Raw genomic sequence first — 21,375 nt, 5'->3', positions numbered from 1 at the left:
ATGTATGTAGACCTACTCTAGTACAATATGTTAGTTTTTTGCCCGTTGACAACCATTTTTTGATAGGTTACCTTCCATTCAGAACCTTTATATTTTTTCTTTTCGGGTACTGGGGTTTAGAAACACCTAATCCTGAATCCCCTGGATTCTAGAACAGCCCTTCACATGAAGGTGCTATCCCCATTAATGATGATAACATAAGATGTCTGTTCTGTTTGGGGGAATCACTGTGCTCTGTGAAATGTGCTGTATGTGAGTCCTTTTCAAAGAAGACACTAGAAGAGGCTGATCTTCAAATGTTTTAAATGGATAAATCTATGAGACTGTCTTCAGACCATAGGGTGTCCGTACATAACATGCCTATCTCCAGAAGTACTCATTTCAGCATGTGATCTACCTCCCTTTGAGCCTTGTCAGCTGAGACTTCAGCCCCAAGCTCAGGAAAGTTTGATAAAAAACTTTCGGTAAAGAAAATTCAGAGCTTGTATTAGGGAGGTGTATCCCTAACTAAGATTTCCTCAACAAAGAGAATGGCTTCCCTGGACTATTAGAGAGGCAAAGAGACTTTGCATCTCAGTATAGCTACTGCTGAAACTTGATGAGGTCTTGGTACTGAGGCTTGGATGCTGAACTGGTATGCAAAGATGATGGCTCCAGCAGCAGCAGCATCTCATGTTGTCTCTTCAGCTTCACTCTTGATACCATCAAAGTGCAGTATGGCTCTTTCAGTATCAACTCTGACTGTTGCTCCACTACTGGTTATGTCGGCACTGCAAACTCCACTCTTTTCACCTTGGCTCTGCTGTTTGTCAAACTGTTGTTATTTTCATGGTATACACACAGAGAAGTTAGATAAAAAAAAATACTCTTCCTGGAAGGTTACAATGTAAAACTACTTTAATTCAAAATGATAACACAAAAGACCCCAAAACGGAGACAGACAAAGCAGACTGCTCGCTAAAACAGAGAGGCACTACTCAGCCTGCCCAACTCTAGACTGGCTGTCTGCTGACTGACTCTGATCACACACTCTCCTGACTATCCTGCAAGCAGGACCAGGAAACTCCTTACAAACCAAAGTGACAGCCTACAGTTCCAACACAGTTTTCAGATAAACCACAACCACACATCACACAGTACTAAAGCATGCCCAGTACTAGGGTATTGCAAGAGCCAGAGTCCACATTGCTTTCTTCAGCTCTAGCACCTGCGATACCAGGTGTAATGCTGCAGACCAGGTGCCAGCTCAGGCCAAGGTCCCCAAGCCTCAGTTGAATACTGACAAATATACAGCTGAAATCAGTCTGGCTCATTAGTATTGTTAAAATAAGTATTAGAATTATACAAATGGGTTTAGTATTTTAGACTTTATGGAATGCTTGTAAATTGCATGCATTCATCTCACTTATAACATCTGTATCCCATATTATAAGATAATATTTGAGTATTTGCTTTGTAAGCCTCTGTAACTGTGTAAATCACCAGACAGCAGAGAGACATTAGCTAGTTTAAAATGCTGATCTGCAACAGAATGTTTTCTCTCTTGACCGAGAAGAAAGGTCCATCAACACCAGATGTACTATAGTGAAACATTAGAGGACAAAAGATTTTGTTGTTTAACCTCCTCCCACCCAATGAAGATGCATCTTGCAAGTGAATTCCTCCCATCAGCTGAGTTTCCAGCTCAAAGTAGAAGTGGGGAAGGGAATAAAAACCCCTAACAAGGAGAAACTGTATCTTTTTGCTGCTTGGACTCTGCAGTACAAGGATTACTAGGCATAAGCAAAAGATCCCCTGTGCTTAGCTTGGCTTTGTCCTAAAAGACATATAGAGCCTGCTTATTATAGAAGCTTCTATTACTTTGGAAACTTAAGACTGTAACTCATTTGTGTATGTGTTTACCAGCTTTAACCTTTTAAATAACTCTGTTTCCTTTTCCTATATAATAAATCTTTATATAGTTTATTATAGGATTGGCTGCAAGCGTTGTCTTTGGTATGATATCTAAAAGTGCAGTTGACCTGGGGTAAGTGACTGGGTCTTTGGGACTGGGAGTAACCTAAATATTGCTGTGATACTTGGTGAAAGGGACCATCTGTCACAAAGGTAAGCTTACGTGGGTGGCAAGACAGATCAGAGTACCCAAGGGGACTGTGTGGCTCCATGTTAAGGCTATTATAGTACATGAGGAATTTACACTCTATAATTTGTTGGTGAAATCTAAGTATGGAACTCACCGCTGATTTGGGCTTTGTGCCCTGAAGTTGGTAGTCATGCTCTTGATCCACTGCAGGACAGCTTGACACCAGATCCATCTTTCTCTATGGTAGCAAGTACCTCTAGGCTCAATCCTTTACACCTGTTACCTCTGCTCCACTATTAGACAGAGATTGCTCTTTTTCATCAGCATCTGCAGGTAGTATGAGGGACTGTCGTACTCTCCAAGAGTGTCTCTTCCTGTCTTGTATGGATCACGCAGGGACTCTAGAGACTCCTCTTCTGATAGAACCTATGGAGTCCATTATTCTGGACATGGATCATGATGTTTTACTTCATGGCCACCTGGAATTTATCTCAACATACCTGTCTGACTGTACTGGAAACTGTGGAGACCACAAGTCACACTGGGAGATCTCCCACTCTCTAGAAATTTTCCTCTGTTTTTGCTACTCAGCCTGCTCTGTGCAGTAATCTTTCATCTATCTGCTCAGCCTGAGGAACTAAGTGAAAAGAATCCAGCTCATTAAGCAGACGTATTGGGCCCTTTGGTTATTTCCTTGTTTTATCCAGATGAGGCAGTAGCCTTGCCTAGCATATCACAGCTGGATGATTTTCAAGGGTTTCAGGATCTACTCAAGGGAGTATCAGATTCATATGCCTCAGGAGGTGCAGGATTCCACATATAAAGTGATATTCTTCAGTCCTCTGCTGCTGGGAGAATACCCTTCCCATTTAAGGAGGCTGTAATGGATTCTGCATGAATCCTGTGGCAGACTCCTGCTACAGCAGCCCCTATGTTCTGAAAAGCAGATAAAAATACCTTGTCCCTTCCACGGAGGTTGAATTCATATCCTTTGCCTGGGTACATGGTGGTTAGAGTGAGGCATGAGAGAGGCAATGAAATAAGCAATACCAAGAGAACAGGAACCAAAGTGCTTGGTAAAAATAATTCTTGTTACCTAGTTTGCAATTTAGAAGGATGAATTATCAGACCCTGTTGCCCAGATACATTTTTTTGCCCAGATACAATTTGAATGACAAAAAGATAATGGCATTTTCAGACAAGCTACCACCAGACGTTACAGAAGAAGTTTCTTCACTCATCACCGAGGGTCACTTGATAGCCAGAACCAGTCTGCAAGCTGAATTGATGTGGCACATGCCACCTCAAGATCAATGGCCAGGCCATAGTAATGAAGGGAGTCTCATTGCTTCAGAGGTCTTGTTTTTCATGGAGGTTCAGTCCACTGTGGAGGACTTGTCATTTTAAGGGTCAGAATTGTTAAGTTTCAAAGTGGACAGTGTCCTTCATACCCTGAAGGATTCTTGAGCTACACTTAGATCCCTCAGGATAACTATCTTAAGACAGGTTTGAGAATATGTCTTCCTTAATATCTCACATAGAGTCAAACCCAAACTCCACAGTGAGGACGTGTTTTGGTCTTCTTGAAGACATGGCTTCATGCATCTTTTTAATGACAAATGCCACACTACTGCTGCAAGCAGGACTTTGTAAGGTTGGTTTATGTTCCCACTAGAAGTCATTTGGATATGTCTCTGTGTGTGCCTCCACTGGTTCTATCCTCCCTGAAATGGTGGAGGTAGCCCAGGAATGTGTGCAAAGGAGTACCATTGCCATCAAGGACGAATGGATGCTTTACTGTTGGGAGGGGGATTCCATATGGAACATATGGATCAAAGCCTCTGGACTCTGTGGGAAGCACAAATACATATAAACTTGCTGAATCTCAGACTGGTGTTCAGAGCTTATGAGACATTCATTCCTCACATTGAAGATCAATCCATCTGAATAATGACTGACAATTCAATCATATTTTATAGAAGCAAACAAGGAGGGGTAAGATTTTCCCCATTGTGTCCAGAGGCAGTCAGGCTATGAAATTGGTGTATTTGACACTGAATCTTCCTCACAGCTATGCACTAAGCTGTTCTTCAGAACAGCTTGGTGGACAAACTGAGCAGACACTTCTCAAATCATGAATGAGAGATCAAGGACTTGATCTTTCATGACATCTTCTCAGACAAAGATCATCTTCAGGTGGACCTGTTTGCAATACACAATAAGAAATTTCAGGCCTTCTGTTCAAGCGTGGGTTTCAGCCCAGTCTTCCTCTCAGATGCCTTTCTGATTTTGTGGTCAAGGACCCTAATGTATGCATACCTGCCAATTCAGTTGATCCCAAGGGTCTTGCAGAAAATCAGACCGGACTCAGCCAAAACAATATTAATTGCACCAGCATGGCCAAAACAGTTTTGGTTCCCTAAAACCAAATATGCTGAATCTCTGAATCTGTCAGCCAAAGAAGTTATCTCTTGTTCCAGACCTGCTGATGCAGCTCTCCATCTCATGGCCTGCCTACTGGATGGATTTCAGACCTAGAAAAATCTCGTTCCATATCTGTACAAAATATATTATTATATAGTAGAAAAGATTTTATGAGACAAATCTACTTGGCAAATTGGACAAGACTTTTCTTTGGCGTCAGCAGAAATCTGCATACACCTTCACAAAACACTATTGTATCATCAAGTCTTCTGAATCAGATGCTATTTTTGGAAAGCCAATACTCCAATCTCTGTTCTCCTAGATTCTGAGCTCTCACTTCCACTGAATTGCTCCACTGCTTGCAAGTCACCATAAATGCAATATATATATGGGTAACTCTTGAAGGAGAAAAGTTACTTGCCTGTACAGTAACTGGTGTTCTTCAAGATCTGTTATATGTATACATATTCCATCATTCCACTACCCATCCTGCTTCTCCTATGCTTCAGAGTCCTATATCCTTCAGATTCCATGGTAGAGAAGAAACGGGGTGGCATTTTCCCACTCCATTCTTTATGTCCTTGGTATTGAGCATGAGGACACTAAGTGTGCACACGCGACCATAATGGACACTGCTTTCCAAAAAACTCCAGTCTCAGGCATGTGAGGCACATGTACCCCATAAGTGTAATATGCATATGGACAACACATCTCAAAGAAATCTAGTTACTGTACCCATAAGAAACTTTTATTTCCTGTCCTGTTAGAAAGTCAAATGCAGAGACACTCACTAAAAAGTTAAGGGTGGATGCTGCCATATCAGGGGTACCAAAGAGGACAATGATTCCTAAGGAAAGAGGAGCAACTTTCAAGGATCTCTGACTGGCAAAGTGAAGCACCACTGGAAATATCCTCTGTGATCCTAGGCCTGGTATTAACTTCAGTTTATGCAGCATGTACCTCAAAAATGGAAGTGGGGTAGCTACGGTAGCATGGCAGTTCTCCAGAGGCCAAAAATGAGGAGTTTGAATTGACTGAGACTCCCAGTTTTGGGCTCAGCTACTTGCGCTTGTGGCGTGATGTATAACACCATCTGGTTGACTTCTGGAACTATGGCTGCCTCATCATCTCAGTGTCAGTCAGGAGAGCCCTGTTGCTAGAAGAGTGGGCAGTGAATCTTTCCTCCAGACTAGCAATTCTGCCTTTCACAGGGAGATTTTTTCAGGGAAGAATTGGAGAAGAACCAACAGTCCTTAGCCACAGCAGAAAACAAAAGTCTATCCCAAGGGAGGCCCAGATGGCCCCTAGGATTGCAACAGGAGCAGATCCAGAGAGACTAGGACTGTATCACCTAGGGAAAAAAACTAGTTCAATAGGAAGGCAGACTTAACTGGATTAGTCCCTTTCACTAGCAAAGAAGAAGTAACAAACATCAGGAATCCCTTCAAACTTTAAACAGTCAGCCTGAGAAACAAGGGTCTGAGTGCAGAGGACCAGAATGAGGGGAAGAGAGGAGAAACTCTTTGAGACCTGAGCCGAAGCAGCATCCTATCAATGAGTCCTGGACACAGAGATATGCAAGTGAGTTCAATGTGAGATCTTTTGGCAACTGCTTCATTCTATTGCCTTTGACACATTGGCCAACCGACAAGGTGCTCAGGAGACCCTAACCTAAACCATCTCCTAAACATATAGGCCATCACCTTAGTCCTGAGAGATCAGAAGACCCCAAAAGTCTATTCCACCTATTTCACTGTCCCATATCAATGGGGAAATTGTCATCCAGTCCGGCTCTTGAAAAGAGTCATCACCTTCCTCAGGATCTTGAGTTTCAGGATGATATTATGACGGATAGGATCACAGAAACCCCCTAGGGAACTGCCAACTGATGTGCCAAGATTACTTCTGCCCCTCCTTTCCCAGCCAGCTTGTGACTCCAGCACCCAAGGCCTGAATCATGTGCCCCAAAGCTGCAGGCTTAATTGAAAGCAACTTAAGAAGTGTTCCTGTCTAACACTCAGATGCCCAACTCCCAGTTGGGTCCAAACCCCAAACAAATCTGTTTTACCCTGTGTAAAGCTTATACAGGGTAAACTCAAAAATTGTTCACCCTCTATAACACTGATAGAGAGATATGCACAGCTGTTTGCCACTCCCCCCCCCCCCGGTATTAATACATACTATGGGTTAATTCATAAGTAAAAAGTGATTTTATTAAATACAGAAAGTAGCATTTAAGTGGTTCCAAGCAGTGATGAGCTGCCAAAATCTTAACAACCGGTTCCCTCCTCACCCCACGAGGGGGTCATGACCCGCCCCTTCCCCCCGGGACTCCTGCCCCATCCAACCCCCTGCATTCCTTGATGCCCCCCCGGAACCCCTGCCCCATCCACCCCCCTCCCCTGTCCCCTGACTGCCCCCAGAACCGGGCAGGAGGGTCTCGTGGGCCACCGTAGTGGTTGCCCACCCTATCCCGCCCCTAAGAGCCAGCGGGACCTGCCGGGGGGCGAGGTGGGGAGTCCCAGCGGTGCTTACCTGGGGCGGCTCCCAGGAAGCATCCGGCAGGTCCCTGTGGCTCCCAGGGGCAGGGTAGCATAGCTGGGGAGGAGCAGGGGGAGCAGCCGCTCCCACCACTGATCACATCAAAAGTGGCGCCTTAGGCGCCGACTCCATGGGTGCTCCAGGGCTGGAGCACCCACGGGGAAAATTTGGTGGGTGCAGAGCACCCACTGGCAGCTCCCCGCCCTGTGCCTGGCCCCCGCTCACCTCCACTCTACCTCCTCCCCTGAACACGCCGCCCCACTCTGCTTCTCTGCCCCCTCCCCGGCTTCCCGTGAATCAGCTGTTCGCGCGGGAAGCCTGGGAGGGCTGAGAAGCAAGCGGTGGCTTCACGCTCAGGCCCAGGGAGGCGGAGTGGAGGTGAGCTGGGGTGGGGAGCGGTTCCCCTGCGGCCCTGCCCCTGGGTTACCTGCTGCGGTGTGGGTGGCCCTCCTCACGCCCCCCCGGCCCAGCTCACCTCCGCCTCCCTGGGCCTGAGCGTGAAGCCATTGCTTGCTTCTCAGCCCTCCCCGGCGTCCTGTGCGAACAGCTGATTCATGGGAAGCTGCCGGGGGGAGAAGCAGAGTGGGGCAGAGCGTAACTCAGGGGCGGAAGCTGAGCGGAGGTGAGCTGGGGCTGGGGGCGGGGGCGGGGAGGGGAGCTGCCGGTGGGTGCTCTGCACCCACCAAATTTTCCCTGTGGTTGCTCCAGCCCCGGAGCACTCACAGAGTCAGTGCCTAAGGCGCCACTTTTGGCCGGTTGTTAAATTTAGAAGCCCTTTTAGAACCAGTCGCAGGACAACCGGTTCTAAAAGGGCTTCTAAATTTAACAACCGGTTCCAGCGAACCAGTGTGAACTGGCTCCAGCTCACCACTGGTTCCAAGTAGTAACAGACAGAACAAAGTGAATTACCAAGCAAAAGAAAATAAAATACGCTAGTCTAAGTCGAGTACAGTAATAAAACTGAATACAGATAAAATCTCATCCTCAGAGATGTTTCTATAAGTTTCTTTCACAGACTGGATGCCTGCCTAGTCTGGGCACAATCCTTTCCCCTGGTACAGCCCTTGTTCCAGCTCAGGTGGTAGCTAGGGGATTTCTCATTATGGCCACCCCCTTTGTTCTGTTCCACCCCCTTATATATCTTTTGCATAAGGCAGGAATCCTTTGTCCCTCTGGGTTCCCACCCCTCCTTCTCAATGGAAAAGCACCAGGTTAAAGATGGATTCCAGTTCAGGTGACATGATCACATGTCACTGTAAGACTTCATTACCCACTTGCCAGCCCACAGTATACAGGAAGGCTTACAAGTAAAACAGAGCCATCTACAGGTAATTGTCCTGGTTAATGGGAGCCAGGTTAATTAAGATTCCAAACCACCATTAATGGCCCACACTTTGCATAACTACAATAGGACCTCAGAGTTTTATTTCATATTTCTAGTTTCAGATACAAGAGTGATACATTTATATAAATAGGATGATCACACTCAGTAGATTATAAGCTTTTTAATGATACCTTATGAGAGACCTTTTGCATGAAGCATATTCCAGTTACATTATATTACCCATTAGCATATTTTTATAAAATCCTATAGAGTGCAATGTCACAGATGTCATTGAAGGCACTTATTTAAGAAGTGAGCCCAGACAAACTCCTACACTTCATGAATCTCCAGAATTCCCGTATGTGCTGCTCCTGCAGTCTCATTGGAAGATATATCTGCAATTTGCTGTCCTGGACCATCACCTTTAGTACCAATTCCTCCCCGTAGCCCTCAGAAGAAAGGTCATATGCATCATCCCATATCTGGACAAATTGTGTCAGAAGCTTCATCCCAGTTGTGGTGGAGGAGTTCAGTGGTTACTGGAAAGTCATGGATTAGTGATAAACAAGAAGTGTTCCGTCAATTCCACACAAGAGCCTTTGTACCTGGGAGCAACTTTCAACAGCGTTTTATGTAGATTTTTTTTATGCAGGAAACAATAACCAAGATATATAGCCAAGTCAAGGACCACAGTGTGTTATTGCTTGGAGGCTCTTGAACTGGTGGCAGCAAACCTGGGAGAAGTGCTCTGTGTATGCTATTACCTATAGTCTCTTCAGCACATCTTCCCCTTGCACTGAAGTGGAATAGGCAGATTCCCCTCAAACCTTTTAATATTGCACAGATTGTCCAAATCTTTCTTGGGTGATGTCTAGCAGAGGAAAACTGCAAGAAGGATGTCATCTGGACTTGCTAGCGAGAAGGAAATTTTGATCATGGATGCGTGAGGGTCCCATTTAGGAAAGACAGTAATCCATGTCAAGTGGTCAGTGGTCAAAAGGAAGGGGTCTATAAACATGCTGCAGGCCAAGGTGGTGAGGCTTGCTTTGTTGCACTTCCAAGAAAAGCTAAAAAATCTCAGCAATAAGAATTCAATTACACAATGCCATAATATGCATCAGTCACCAAGGAGGCACAAAAAGTCAATGAATTTCCAGGGAACCAGACCTATTGATAACTTCGGCTGAAAAGTTCTATCATTCTGTCATCAGTCCACACTGAGAAAAATAAATAACACAGGTTACTGCGTGAACAAATAGTTGACTCAAGGAAAATATGAACTAACCACCCCCACTCCAGGTCTTTGCCTGTCTATGTGAAAAGTGGGACGGGCCTCAGATGGTTCTTATGGCATTCAGGAAAAGCAGAGAAGTCCCAAAATATTTCAGCAGGTACAAAGAAGCAGGAGCAAAACAAATGTCCTATTAACTCCCTAAACTGTCAATCTACTGCACCTTTTCCCCCTTCCTGTTCTGCTTAGAGTCATGTAGAAGATTGCTAGATCAAGAGGAGTCTTCACATTCATAGCCCCAGACTGGCTGAGAAACCTGTGATACCTGGACCTGGTGAACGTGTCTATGTTCTCCCCTCCCCCACTCTTCACACCTTCACTGGCTTCTGTTAATTCTGTGGTTTCTTCACAAAAAGTGATTTCTCCAATCAAGGAAGCCATCAGATTCAAAGCCACGCTCTAGGATTTGGAGAACTTTATGTGGCAAAGTGAAGATGGTGCCATTCAAAGCCATGGTACCAGTCATAAGTGAATTTCCTGCAACTGGTCTAGTCTTTGGCATGAGTGTCCGTTTCATTAGAATTTTAAGTTTCATTACAGTAACTATTGTGGATTTCAGAGGTTTAATGGACATGGTCTCAATAGGCTGCCACCCCAATATTGTGGCCAGGTTTCTGCAGGCAGCAAATAAGGTAAGACTGATAGTTTATCCCCTGGTTTCTGAATGGAATTTGAAACTGGTGATGAATGGTTTTATGGTTCCTCCTTTTTGAACATTGGATAAGGATTTCCCAATAATTAATATTCTTAAGTACTATTCTTATTTTTAGTAACAGTATATGTTTAGCAATAGGAGAGCAAAGCCTTATCTTCAAGCAATAGTATATGATTTTTCATCAGAATAAGAACGTTGTTGGGTGCTCTGCTGTAATTCAAGCCCAAGACTTGCTGGCCTTTCACCTGAACAGGGAATCCATCCTACCCACTTTCAGCCCCAACCCTAAGATTCGTAAAGAGGAAAGACTGCCTTACTTGGATGTCCATAGGGCAGTGGTTCCCAAACTTGTTCCGCCGCTTGTGCAGGGAAAGCCCCTGGCGGACTGGGCTGGTTTGTTTACCTGCCGCATCCGCAGGTTTGGCCGATCGCGGCTCCCAGTGGCCACGGTTCGCTGCTCTGGGCCAATGGGAGCTGCTGGAAGTGGTGCGGGCCGAGGGATGTACTGGCTGCCGCTTCCAGCAGCTCCCATTGGCCTGGAGCAGCGAACTGCGGCCACTGGGAGCCGCAATTGGCCGAACCTGCGAACGCGGCAGGTAAACAAACTGGCCAGGCCCGCCAGGGGCTTTCCCTGCACAAGTGGCAGAACAAGTTTGGGAACCACTGCCATAGGGCCTTACAGACTTTCTTTAAAAGGATGCCACAGTTTTGGCCAAAGTCTCAAAGATCTTTCATCCTATACCAGGATTTAAAGGTCAAGTGTCCTCCAAATCCACCACGTTTAGATGGATTAAGGAACTGACCAGAGAGATTTATGTTACATCAGAAAATGAAATACCAGCTCTTTAAAGGTCACAGTACCTATTTACTAGGCTCTCGATAGGCAGTCAGAAATTCTTTAATAGGGAGTTGCAAATTTTTCTCCTGGGTTTCTGGCCACATCTTTGTCAAACAGTACAGAAAAGGTTTACAGTTGTGGCCTTTTCAGGTGGGTATTGCAGGCAAAAATAAGTGATAATCCCGTCTATACAAAAATTAACTGCTTTGGGATGTTTCAATATCTGGACTGGTATGGAACATCAAAGAGAGAAGGTGGAAATTTTCTTAGCTGCTAATTTTCTTTTTTGAGATCTTCTGTATCAGTCTGGGCCCCCGTCCTGCAAAATTTGAGTTTCTATCTCATTGCTGAGAGTTTCAGTGCAGAGTCACAAACCAATACTCAGATTGCTACAGTTTAAGTTATTTGTTAGTGGTTATTGAATAGTGTTAGTCTAATTTTTTTCTTTGGAACTACTTTAGAAATATTCAACTGAAGGCTGATGTGGCTAGACCCTTATTATGGAGGGTATGACATCATCATAGTCTTAGTGTTCTGTCTCTACAGAACATCTCAAAGGAAGAACTAACAGGTAAGTAAAATTTCCCCTTCTTCCACATTAGTGGGTCTTAATAATGCCTTCTATTGGACCTTTATTCATTATGGTCCGAGCCTGCAAGGTGCTAGGTGCCTCCTGTGCCTTGCCAAGTGTTCTCAACTACCTTCGAAGCCAATATGCTTAAGAGGCTCTCAACCTAGTAGATTCAAGTCCCTTATTTCTGACTTTGCCATAGTACGTGGATATGAGATTTGGGGAAGTCACTCTCTTACTTAAAAAGAAAAGGAGTACTTGTGGCACCTTAGAGACTAACAAATTTATTTGAGCATAAGCTTTCGTGAGCTACAGCTCACTTCATCGGATGCATTCAGTGGAAAATACAGTGGGGAGATTTATATACACAGAGAACATGAAACAATGGGTGTTACCATATATATGCATCCAATGAAGTGAGCTGTAGCTCACGAAAGCTTATGCTCAAATAAATTTGTTAGTCTCTAAGGTGCCACAAGTCCTCCTTTTCTTTTTGCGGATACAGACTAACACGGCTGCTACTCTGAAATCTCTCTTACTTAAGTAGCTCATTGTTGCAGTTTCCAATCCACCCTATTGTTCTACATTTTGGATAATAATTTGTCTTTTGTTTAATTTAGGAACTTCTTTCTAATGCAAATATAGCCATATTTTTTTATCCAGCAGATATCTTGGTAGTTAAACTCCCCCAACTCCCAGTGTTTTTAGATTTCTTAAACTCTGTAATTCAGTAGGTGATTTCCTTAGAATCCATTTCAGTTTAAATAATAAAGAACCAATTTCTGAAATAATAGACTTATTACCTATTTTCTGATGTTGACTTTACAGGTAGTATGCTCTGTCTACCTGTTAGTCTATTATTACTTAAGACAATAAATGGTATGATGGCTCTGTGATGACTTTGGGTTACCTTGCAAGATGTTGGAGGGCAGCTGAAAGTGAATTAGGCTTGTTTGTATGCATTTTTAATTGTCTGAGAATATTGAGTAAAATAAAAGTATGTTCAACAATTTCTGAGGTTTCATGAATCATTCAAAGCTTCATTTCAATTGAGTTCCATTCCAAGTGTAAGGTACACTTCTTTAGCCTGGCCTTCATTAACAAACACACACAGCACAGCTGACACACACACACACACACAAACAACCCTCACAATGAAGGCAGTAGAAGATCATGAATAGAATAGAATATTACTGCTGAAATGCCTCAGATGCTGGAGATCTATATCAGAATACCTGTCAGTCCCAAATTAAATACAGATCAAGGACTGGAAATTTCAGTCATCTGAGGTTCATGGTTTGGTATGTAGAATACTGGCCCTATGCCGAAAAGCACTCTTATCTGAGGAACCAGTGACAGACTTAAGGTCTGATGTCTTATGAACCACCAGGGCTGGAAAAGAATGATGTATTTCATAACAAAATGGGAACCCTGGAAATACAAGCCATCAGACCTTAAAATCACATCTTTCTAATTACCATCTTGCCTTCTTTCCTTCTTTTTTTGCTTCAATTCCAAGCTGTTTATAGTTGGTGCCATTTAAAAGTCCCTGGGGTCAAAAATCAATTATTTATACCATCTCAGAGCAACTACAAATTCTAACTTTTGAACAGAATATAGCAATAATTTCCCAGCATTACCAGGTTTTAAGAGATTAACCATTATAATTATAGCAGAACTCAAGTAAAGGAAAAAGCACAAGATTGTAATTAGAATAGGATGATTTTAAAGCATGAGTCACCTAATATATTTTTTAATATTTTCTTGTGTTGTTGAATGTTTACTTTATAAAACTTCTCAACAGTCCCACAACATTTAAATGAAAATTAATCAAATCCTGAATTGGCCAGTGCCCACTAATTTTAAATTTTGTGGACTACTGAAAATTTTTATAAAGTTAATATTTAGCAACAGATTGATCCCATGCTTTCTAGTCTAATATCTTACAATCTTTCCGGGCCACAAATACTTTGGTGGACCAGTACTAATGCTTTTGGGAACAGTAAACTTTTCCTAATATTGCTCCTGAACCAAACATCAAAGAAAAAAAAAGTTTCCTCCATCGTGACCCTTTATAGACAGCATAGTAGCTGAAAACATTGGGGAAAATAGCAAATTATTTATAAATTCTATTTAAGGAAAGCAAAATTGAGCATTACTACAGAACCACTGAAAATCAAAGGGAGGGACTTTGACATGAGACATGATCAAATGTAGGCCAGGTAATCTACTATAATGTCAGTCCTAGATAAAAGTCTAAAAAAAATAAATAGAAGTTGGAGAGTGAGAGTATGGGTTAAGGCACACATTTAGCAACTGGAACAAACATGGTTTTACTTCCTCCCCCTAAAAAAATCTTAACAGACCGACCTATTTTTTTTCTTGTGCAGAAGTCTAGATTATGTACAGAGAGAATGACTATAATGCTTTTTGTCTTAGACTTTAAATATGGTTGTACTCTGAAAAGTGTCTGTACAAATGGCTTCTTCTTGCTCAGTCTCTGTGTATATTCAGAGTCCTAACTGCTTACCTTGGTGACCAAAGTAAGTTTTTGCTACCCATTTTCTCTTGTTAGCACTGCCGAGCCAATAAAGATCAACTAGAATGCAGGTTTATAAACTGGACAACAAATCAGCTCAATGGAATTCAGTGGAAAAAATGAAAGTGTGTCACAGTTGGGAGAAAGCATTTAGGACCCAATCCTGCACACCCTAACTCCTGTGAGTAGTCCTTGTTCATGTTAATACTATAGTCCCATTCAAAATAAATGGGAGTAATCACTCTAAGGACTGCTGTCATGGGTGAGGGTTTTTAGAATCAGATCCATAGTGGAACTGAAATATGATCATTGTTTTTCAGTTTGTTTGTCAGTGATCTAGAGCTGGGCTGTGCCTGTGGCATTGCAGAATTTATTGATGACATGAGAATGTTATATCCAAAATGAAATGGATAATCTTCAAAACTACTGTATTTATACTAGAGATGGTCCTAATTCATATCTAGATCTAAATTTCCCCAAAGCTCCAGGAGAATTTGATTCAGTGATCCAATTAAAGCCCATATTGAATTTAAACATACTGGACCACATCCTGCAGACCATACTTAGTCCCTGATTCTGCAAATATTTATGCAAGTGTTTAACTTTATGCATGAGTAATCCCATTAGACTAGTCACGAGGGTAAAGGTAAGCAAATGTATGAATATATGTAAAGATATGTGTTAGGGCTGGACTGCACTGAAAAGTTATATCGGCAGTTACTTCTCTCAAGGGTGTGAAAAATCCACACCCCCTGAGAGATGTAGGTAAGTCAACCTAACCCCCAGTGTAGACAGCACTAAGTTGATGGAAGAATTCTTTGGTCAACCTAGCTAGTGCCTCATGGGGAGGTGGATTACCTACGATGATGGGAGAACCCCTCCCGTCACTCTAATAAGGCCTGGTCTACACTGGGGGGGGGGGGCATGAGCTAAGTCGGTCTAAGTTATGCAACTTCAGCTATGAAAGTAGCGTAGCTGAAGTCGACGTACTTAGAGCTACTTACCGCAGTGTCTTCACTGCTGTAGGTTGACTGCTGACACTTCCCCGTCGACTCTGCCTACGCTTCTCACTCCGGTGGAGTACCGGAGTTGACAGGAGAGCGCTCGGCAGTTGATTTATCATGTCTTCACTAGACGCGATAAATCGACCCCTGCTGGATTGATCTCTCCAGAGGTAAGTGTAGACGTGCCCTTAGTGTCTACACGGAAGCGTTACAGTGGTGCAGCTGCAGTGCTGCTGCTGTGCCGCTGTAGCATTTTAAGGGTAGATATAGCCTTAGTCTTTACTAAGCCTTACTCAGGTAAAGTATGGACTGAAAAAGGACAGAGTAAGGATTCAGGATTGATCCCATATTTTTATATATGTGTATATAAATGTGTTATTTATATATGTTATTGATATATGTAAACTTGATATAAAAGATACACAGTTGATACAAGGTACAATAATTTATCAATATGTTAATAAGAGAATATTTAATAGACTCAACTAAAAGAGATTATTCATGTTTACATTTTACAACAGATACCTATATGTATATTATCAATATACTGTAAAAATATGACTGAATATATCTATAGATGCAGTGATTTCCACATAGTTAAGTATTATAAAAATGTGCCCATTTTGTAAAGTTTAAAACCTATTTTCAATGTTAATATGCTGTTTGGTCTAAGAGCAGACTTTCCTCCAGCTCTGAATGCTGATATGTAGGTGTCATTGGGTGTATGTACCCCATGCTACCCCAGCGACTAAAGGGTTAAAGTAGACACTGCTAGCCACTGCTGATAGGAAGTCCCCACAGCTGGGAGGATAAAAGGGCTGGGAAGCAGAAAGGTGGGGCAGCCATGAAAACAGAGTTAGCAGGCTGGAGGAAGGAGCTTCTGTCTGCAAGCTACCAGAAAGCTGCTCAAATACAATGCCCCAGGAAGGGAATGATCTGACCAGAAGACTAGAGAGATTACAGAGACCCAAGGGGAAGGTAGGAAGGAGCTCAGGGCACTGGCAGGATTGATACCCCTCTGACTCTGTTTACTTAATTTGAAGGCCCTGAGCTGGAACCCAGTGGAGTGGGTGGGCCTGGGTTCCCCTACCAACTTCTGAAGGACGGGACAGCGGAGGAAGCTCCTCAAACTCTGGAGCACTAAGAATGAACTGACCCTCCTGTTGGGCTACATGAGCACCAGGGCCGTGCCACGTTTGGCCAGAGGGAGGAGCTGTCGAGTTGACATGTCACCTCACAGTTGGGTTTTAGGTATGCTGCTGAGATTTCTGGGGATTAGTATTGTCATGTGAGTATTAAAGGGGGCTGGTATGTGCTGCATCTGGTTTTTAGCATTTTATTTCAAACAGACCCATACTACAATGGCATCCGCAGGGCTGCAGTGGTTTTTACTATTGCAGAAACAAAGCCATAGCGATGAACACATTTTAAAGTAGGGCTTCCCATGTGCCATTAAATTGATCAAAGCTATAACAGCTCTTTGCTGTGATGGTAAACTTGAGAGCTTAAGCCTGTGAACGGGGGTGGCCAACCTGAGCGTGAGAAGGAGCCAGAATTTACCAGTGTACATTGCCAAAGAGCCACTGTAATATGTCAGCAGCCCCCCATTAGCTCTCCCGCCGCTCCCAGCACCTCCCGCCTACTGGCAGCCCCTCCGATCAGCGCCTCCCCCTCCATCCCCGCACCTCCCAATCAGCTGTTTCATGGTGTGCAGGAAGCTCTGAGGGGGAGGCGCGAGGGCATAGTAGGCTTAGGGGAGGGGGCAGGAAGGGATGGAGTGGGGGCAGGGCCTGTGGCAGAGCCAGGGGTTGAGCAGTGAGCACCCCCCCCGGCATGTTAGAAAGTTGGCACCTGTAGCTCCAGCCCCGGAGTCGGTGCCTATATAAGGAGCCACATATTCACTTTTGAAGAGCTGCATGTGGCTCCAGAGCCACAGGTTGGCCACCCCTGCCTGTGAAGTTCAGAGACGAGGATGCTACAATATCGTTTGTAGAGTATATTAAATCTAATCAGGATTAGGAATTTATAGACTCTCCTGAAATATTAAAATTAAAAACTACGTTTAGGTTAAAAATATGCCACAGAGTGCCTTACTCTGATCTCATCCCAATTTTACACTGGTGTAGCTACATTAATTTCATCAGAGATACTCTTGTCTTACATACTTATCGACTGTTTAATTGTGGTATAGATGTTTGCGCCTGTAGCCTGAGCCCTGTGAGCACCAGTCAGCTGACACAGGCCAGCCACAAATGTTTAATTGCAGTGTAGACATAGTCGTACAGTGCAATCAGACTCAGGCTCAGAAAGTCTCTCAGATATACACTTATGGAATCCACCTAACATTAAGAAAAGGGATGTTGATGGAACACTTGTAGCGTCTAGGTGTATACATAAATTGTATAAAGAAAAGGAATACTTGTGGCACCTTAGAGACTAACAAATTTATTTGAGCATAAGCTTCCGTGACCTACAGCTCACTTCATCGGATGCATCCGATGAAGTGAGCTGTAACTCACGAAAGCTTATGCTCAAATAAATTTGTTAGTCTCTAAGGTGCCACAAGTACTCCTTTTCTTTTTGCGGCTGCAGACTAACATGGCTGCTACTGTGAAACCTGTCATAAATTGTATAGTGATTCTGGATCACATTCTCAGGTTAAAAATTTTCACCATATTTGTGGTACAGAAATAATTCTTCCCCTTCTGGTTTCACAAACACTGTGAAGGGTACTGTGGAAGTTTTTTTCAGCTTTATCTGGGGTACCTAAATGGTATAACTGGTTAAAAACAGATAGCACAGGATATATCCCACACAATAAATTTACTGCAATTTCAGGGTTGTGGGAATTGGGGCATCTTTGTCCTTCACATTGGCCTTGTCAGTTTCTTCATCCTCATCTATGTTTCTGTGGTTTGGTTTGGATTTTAATCATTGGCCCAAATCACTCCTACTACTTTTGTGCCTGGAGAGGGGATCTCCATGCAGAAGTGTGGCCAGGTTCCTCCATAACATTCCCTCAGAACCTGTCTGACCTCTCTGTTGTCTGGCATCTGCGCTGGAGGGGGTAATAGAGACAGAGATGGTCAGGGTGGAGGATCAAGAGGGAGACATATAGCTCTTTTGGCCCCATGGAAATTTTCTGGAAAATTTGAATACAACCTCAATCTGTATTAATTTATTTTTTTGCATAGCCTCCCCAGGACCTTCAGCGGTCAGAGGGGAGTCCCTGGTAGCATGGTTCTATTTTTCATAACTCATGGCAATCCTGTTCCAAATTTTCTTAATTTATAAAATACAGAGTATCAGATTTCTATATTATGTTTATAAAATGTGTCAATCATCCAAGTACTTTGAAAGAAATAACAGTTCTGGAGCAGAATGAAAGAGAGAAACCAAAATTATTCAGTCTTGGTAATGGTGATGTAATCTAGCCCCTTTAAGTGAATGACTGCTTTCTAATCATTCTCTTGGCTTTCTTATTACTATATCTATTTGGACTTCATTATAATGAGGGTGCTGTCATTAGAGCAGAGGAGGCAAGCTTCTGAATATTCTTGAGGGACTTAGATGATTTGAAATTAACCTGAAAGATCTATAATTCTCCTTGCGATTAAGGATTTTTTGGAGGAGGGGTGCATGGAGGATGGTGGAGAAAATTAGTTTTATAGATTAAGGCCTGATCCTGTAAACTAATTTGAGTAGGTAGACCCTTATGCACACACAGAGCTCCATTGAAGTCAATAGGGCTTTGCAGGGGTCTGACCATGCACATCAGCTTGCAGCATCAGGACTTAAAGATCCAGTGCTGCACCACTGAAATCCGTGGAAATTTCCTCATTGTCTGCAATAGTAGCTAGAGCAGATGCTAGTTGCTCAATTCATCACTGCTTACTTAAGCAAAATTCCCATCTGAAGTTTATCTGAACAAGGAGTGCAGAATCAGGCGGTAGGTGATGCTTCTGCCTATTTAAAATACTGGTCTGTGTTCTTTCCGTACCCAAAATGATCAGTGCAAACAATGAAACATTTGGGTGCACAGGAAATGTAAGATCAGGCTCATCAACAGCTGCTGTGTTAAAAAAAAAAAAGAAAAATTTACACTAACAACTGGGCTAAAGAAGAAAGGACTCTGGTTATTATCTCTGAATCCTTTGCATCTGGTGTTTTGAAGATGTATTGGGGGAAATGTTTTGAGCCCTGATCCTGCAAACGTTTGTGCATGTTAATAACTTTACACTTGTGAGTAGATCCATTTAATTCATTGGTATTACTAACTGCATAAAGTTACTCGTGTGTTTACATGATCGATGCCTTCATTGATACTTGCCGTTTTTAATTATCAGTGTTTTTTCCTTCAGTAGTTTTGCTGAAATATTTAGAAAATACGAATTAATTAGGGTTAAAAATTGAGAAAATACAATGCATAATTAAAGGGTGTTTTCCTCTTATTTATCTCCAAATAAAAAGTAATGAAAATTTGAAATGTGCAAAATAATAGTTGTAGAACATTCACTTGTGAAATTATTTTTCTTTGGCAAGGTGTATGGAAAAAATCTAGTGGGGGAAAACCCAAAACAAAACAAAGGTATTGGCAAAATTTACAGGAATGTTAGAAATTTTTAATAAATGTTGGCATAGAGATTCTTTAAAAATTCTAACATATTCACATGTGAAATTAAAGTAAAAAAGCATCTTTCCTATTTTATGCACACTAACTGAACAATCATATTTAGTAAAATATAAAGCTTTCTAACAAAGGAACTCTGTGTGACTTTTGGCTTTCTTTATGTTATTTGTTCCACTTCATTAAAATATTATTTTTGAACATGGGCATACTTTGAAAAAACCCAACAATGATTATAAAGAAGAAAACATTAACTTTTTCAAGAATGATGACCCTCGCTGAAATGTGAAATTTGTCAGACTAAACACTACTAATGCATTAGAACAGAGACCTTTGGCTCCAGGTATTTCATCATTCACCCCACCTTTTATTGGCATATTTAAAGATCATAGGCAATTTTTATCACAGTATCTATTTCTTTGCCCAGATGGAAGAATATAGATTAAGGACCCAATCTTGCAAACACTTAAGCATATCTTTATACACTTGGGGCTTTTCTATACTTGAACTGATACAGCAGCACAGCTGTAGCACTTCAGTGTAGACACTATCTATGCCGATGGGAGGAGTTCTCCTGTTGGCATAGGTAATCCATATCCCTAAGAAGTGGTAGCTAGGTTGATGGAGGAATTCTTCTGTTGACATCGCTGTCTACACTGGAGTTAGGTCAATTTAACTATGTTGCTCAGGAATGTGGATTTTTCACACCCTATAGTGATGTAACTGGGGCAACTTAACTTTTTAATGTAGACCAAGCCTTGAATATTCCCACAAAAGACAGAGGAGTTCTCACATGCATAAGGTTGCACAAGTGCTTAACTGTTTGTAGGATTAGTGCCTAGTCCTGAAGGGTTACACAACATTTCTTTTATTGGTTTCATTTTTTATTTTTAATTCTACAACTAGAGGTGGTTATGTTTCCAATGAGAACAAATAGACTTAGAACAGAAATGAAAATCAGTCTTGTGTGGCTCAGAAATTATTTAAAATTTTTTAAAGATAACATTAAATCCATTTAATTGTCTAAAATGAGTATTTTTGTTAATTAATATTAACTCATGAGAAATTATTCTGATCTCTTAATTCCCTCCTAATTATAATTTTTCACCATGGGTGTACCATTTCACTGTTTGTTTATTTGCAACCTTATCTGTTTCACACACCCAATGCTGTTAAAACTAAGAACTAAATACATGATATCATAACTGTGATTAACAGTCAATAGAGTTCCTAATTCCTTTGGTCCTTTATGTTGAACAGTTCAGGCCGTGGTACTTGCCTTGATAATGAGCCTCCCAAGCGTGACTTTCTTTATCCTGCTGTGGCCCCAGGTCAGGTGTATGATGCTGATGAACAGTGTCGCTTCCAGTATGGAGCAACATCCCGCCAATGTAAATATGGGGTAAGAAGTCTTAATCCTTATGCTGAGTGTTCTGCTTAGTCATTTGTATATATTCCTTCATGACAAAAAATTTAGT

At 42.3% G+C, this 21,375-nt stretch overlaps 1 protein-coding gene across 4 annotated transcripts in view; it reads left to right on the top strand.

Annotated features, from left to right (window-relative positions):
- Nucleotides 1-21,375, top strand: part of ADAMTS6 (ADAM metallopeptidase with thrombospondin type 1 motif 6) — a 319,882-nt gene that overhangs the window by 154,102 nt on the left and 144,405 nt on the right. For 2 of the 4 annotated variants that reach the window (XM_007058991.4, XM_027821493.3), the window contains one exon: nucleotides 21,158-21,299. The exons of the other annotated variants lie outside the window; for them this stretch is intronic. In XM_007058991.4, coding sequence (XP_007059053.2) covers nucleotides 21,158-21,299 — 142 coding nt within the window. The remainder of the gene's footprint in view (nucleotides 1-21,157; nucleotides 21,300-21,375) is intronic. 4 annotated transcript variants of the gene reach the window in all.

This window comes from Chelonia mydas, chromosome 5 (genome assembly GCF_015237465.2).
Source record: "Chelonia mydas isolate rCheMyd1 chromosome 5, rCheMyd1.pri.v2, whole genome shotgun sequence".
NCBI lineage: Eukaryota > Metazoa > Chordata > Testudines > Cheloniidae > Chelonia > Chelonia mydas.
The sequence above is the reverse complement of the archived record's forward strand: the minus strand, read 5'-3'. Positions and strand labels throughout refer to the sequence as shown.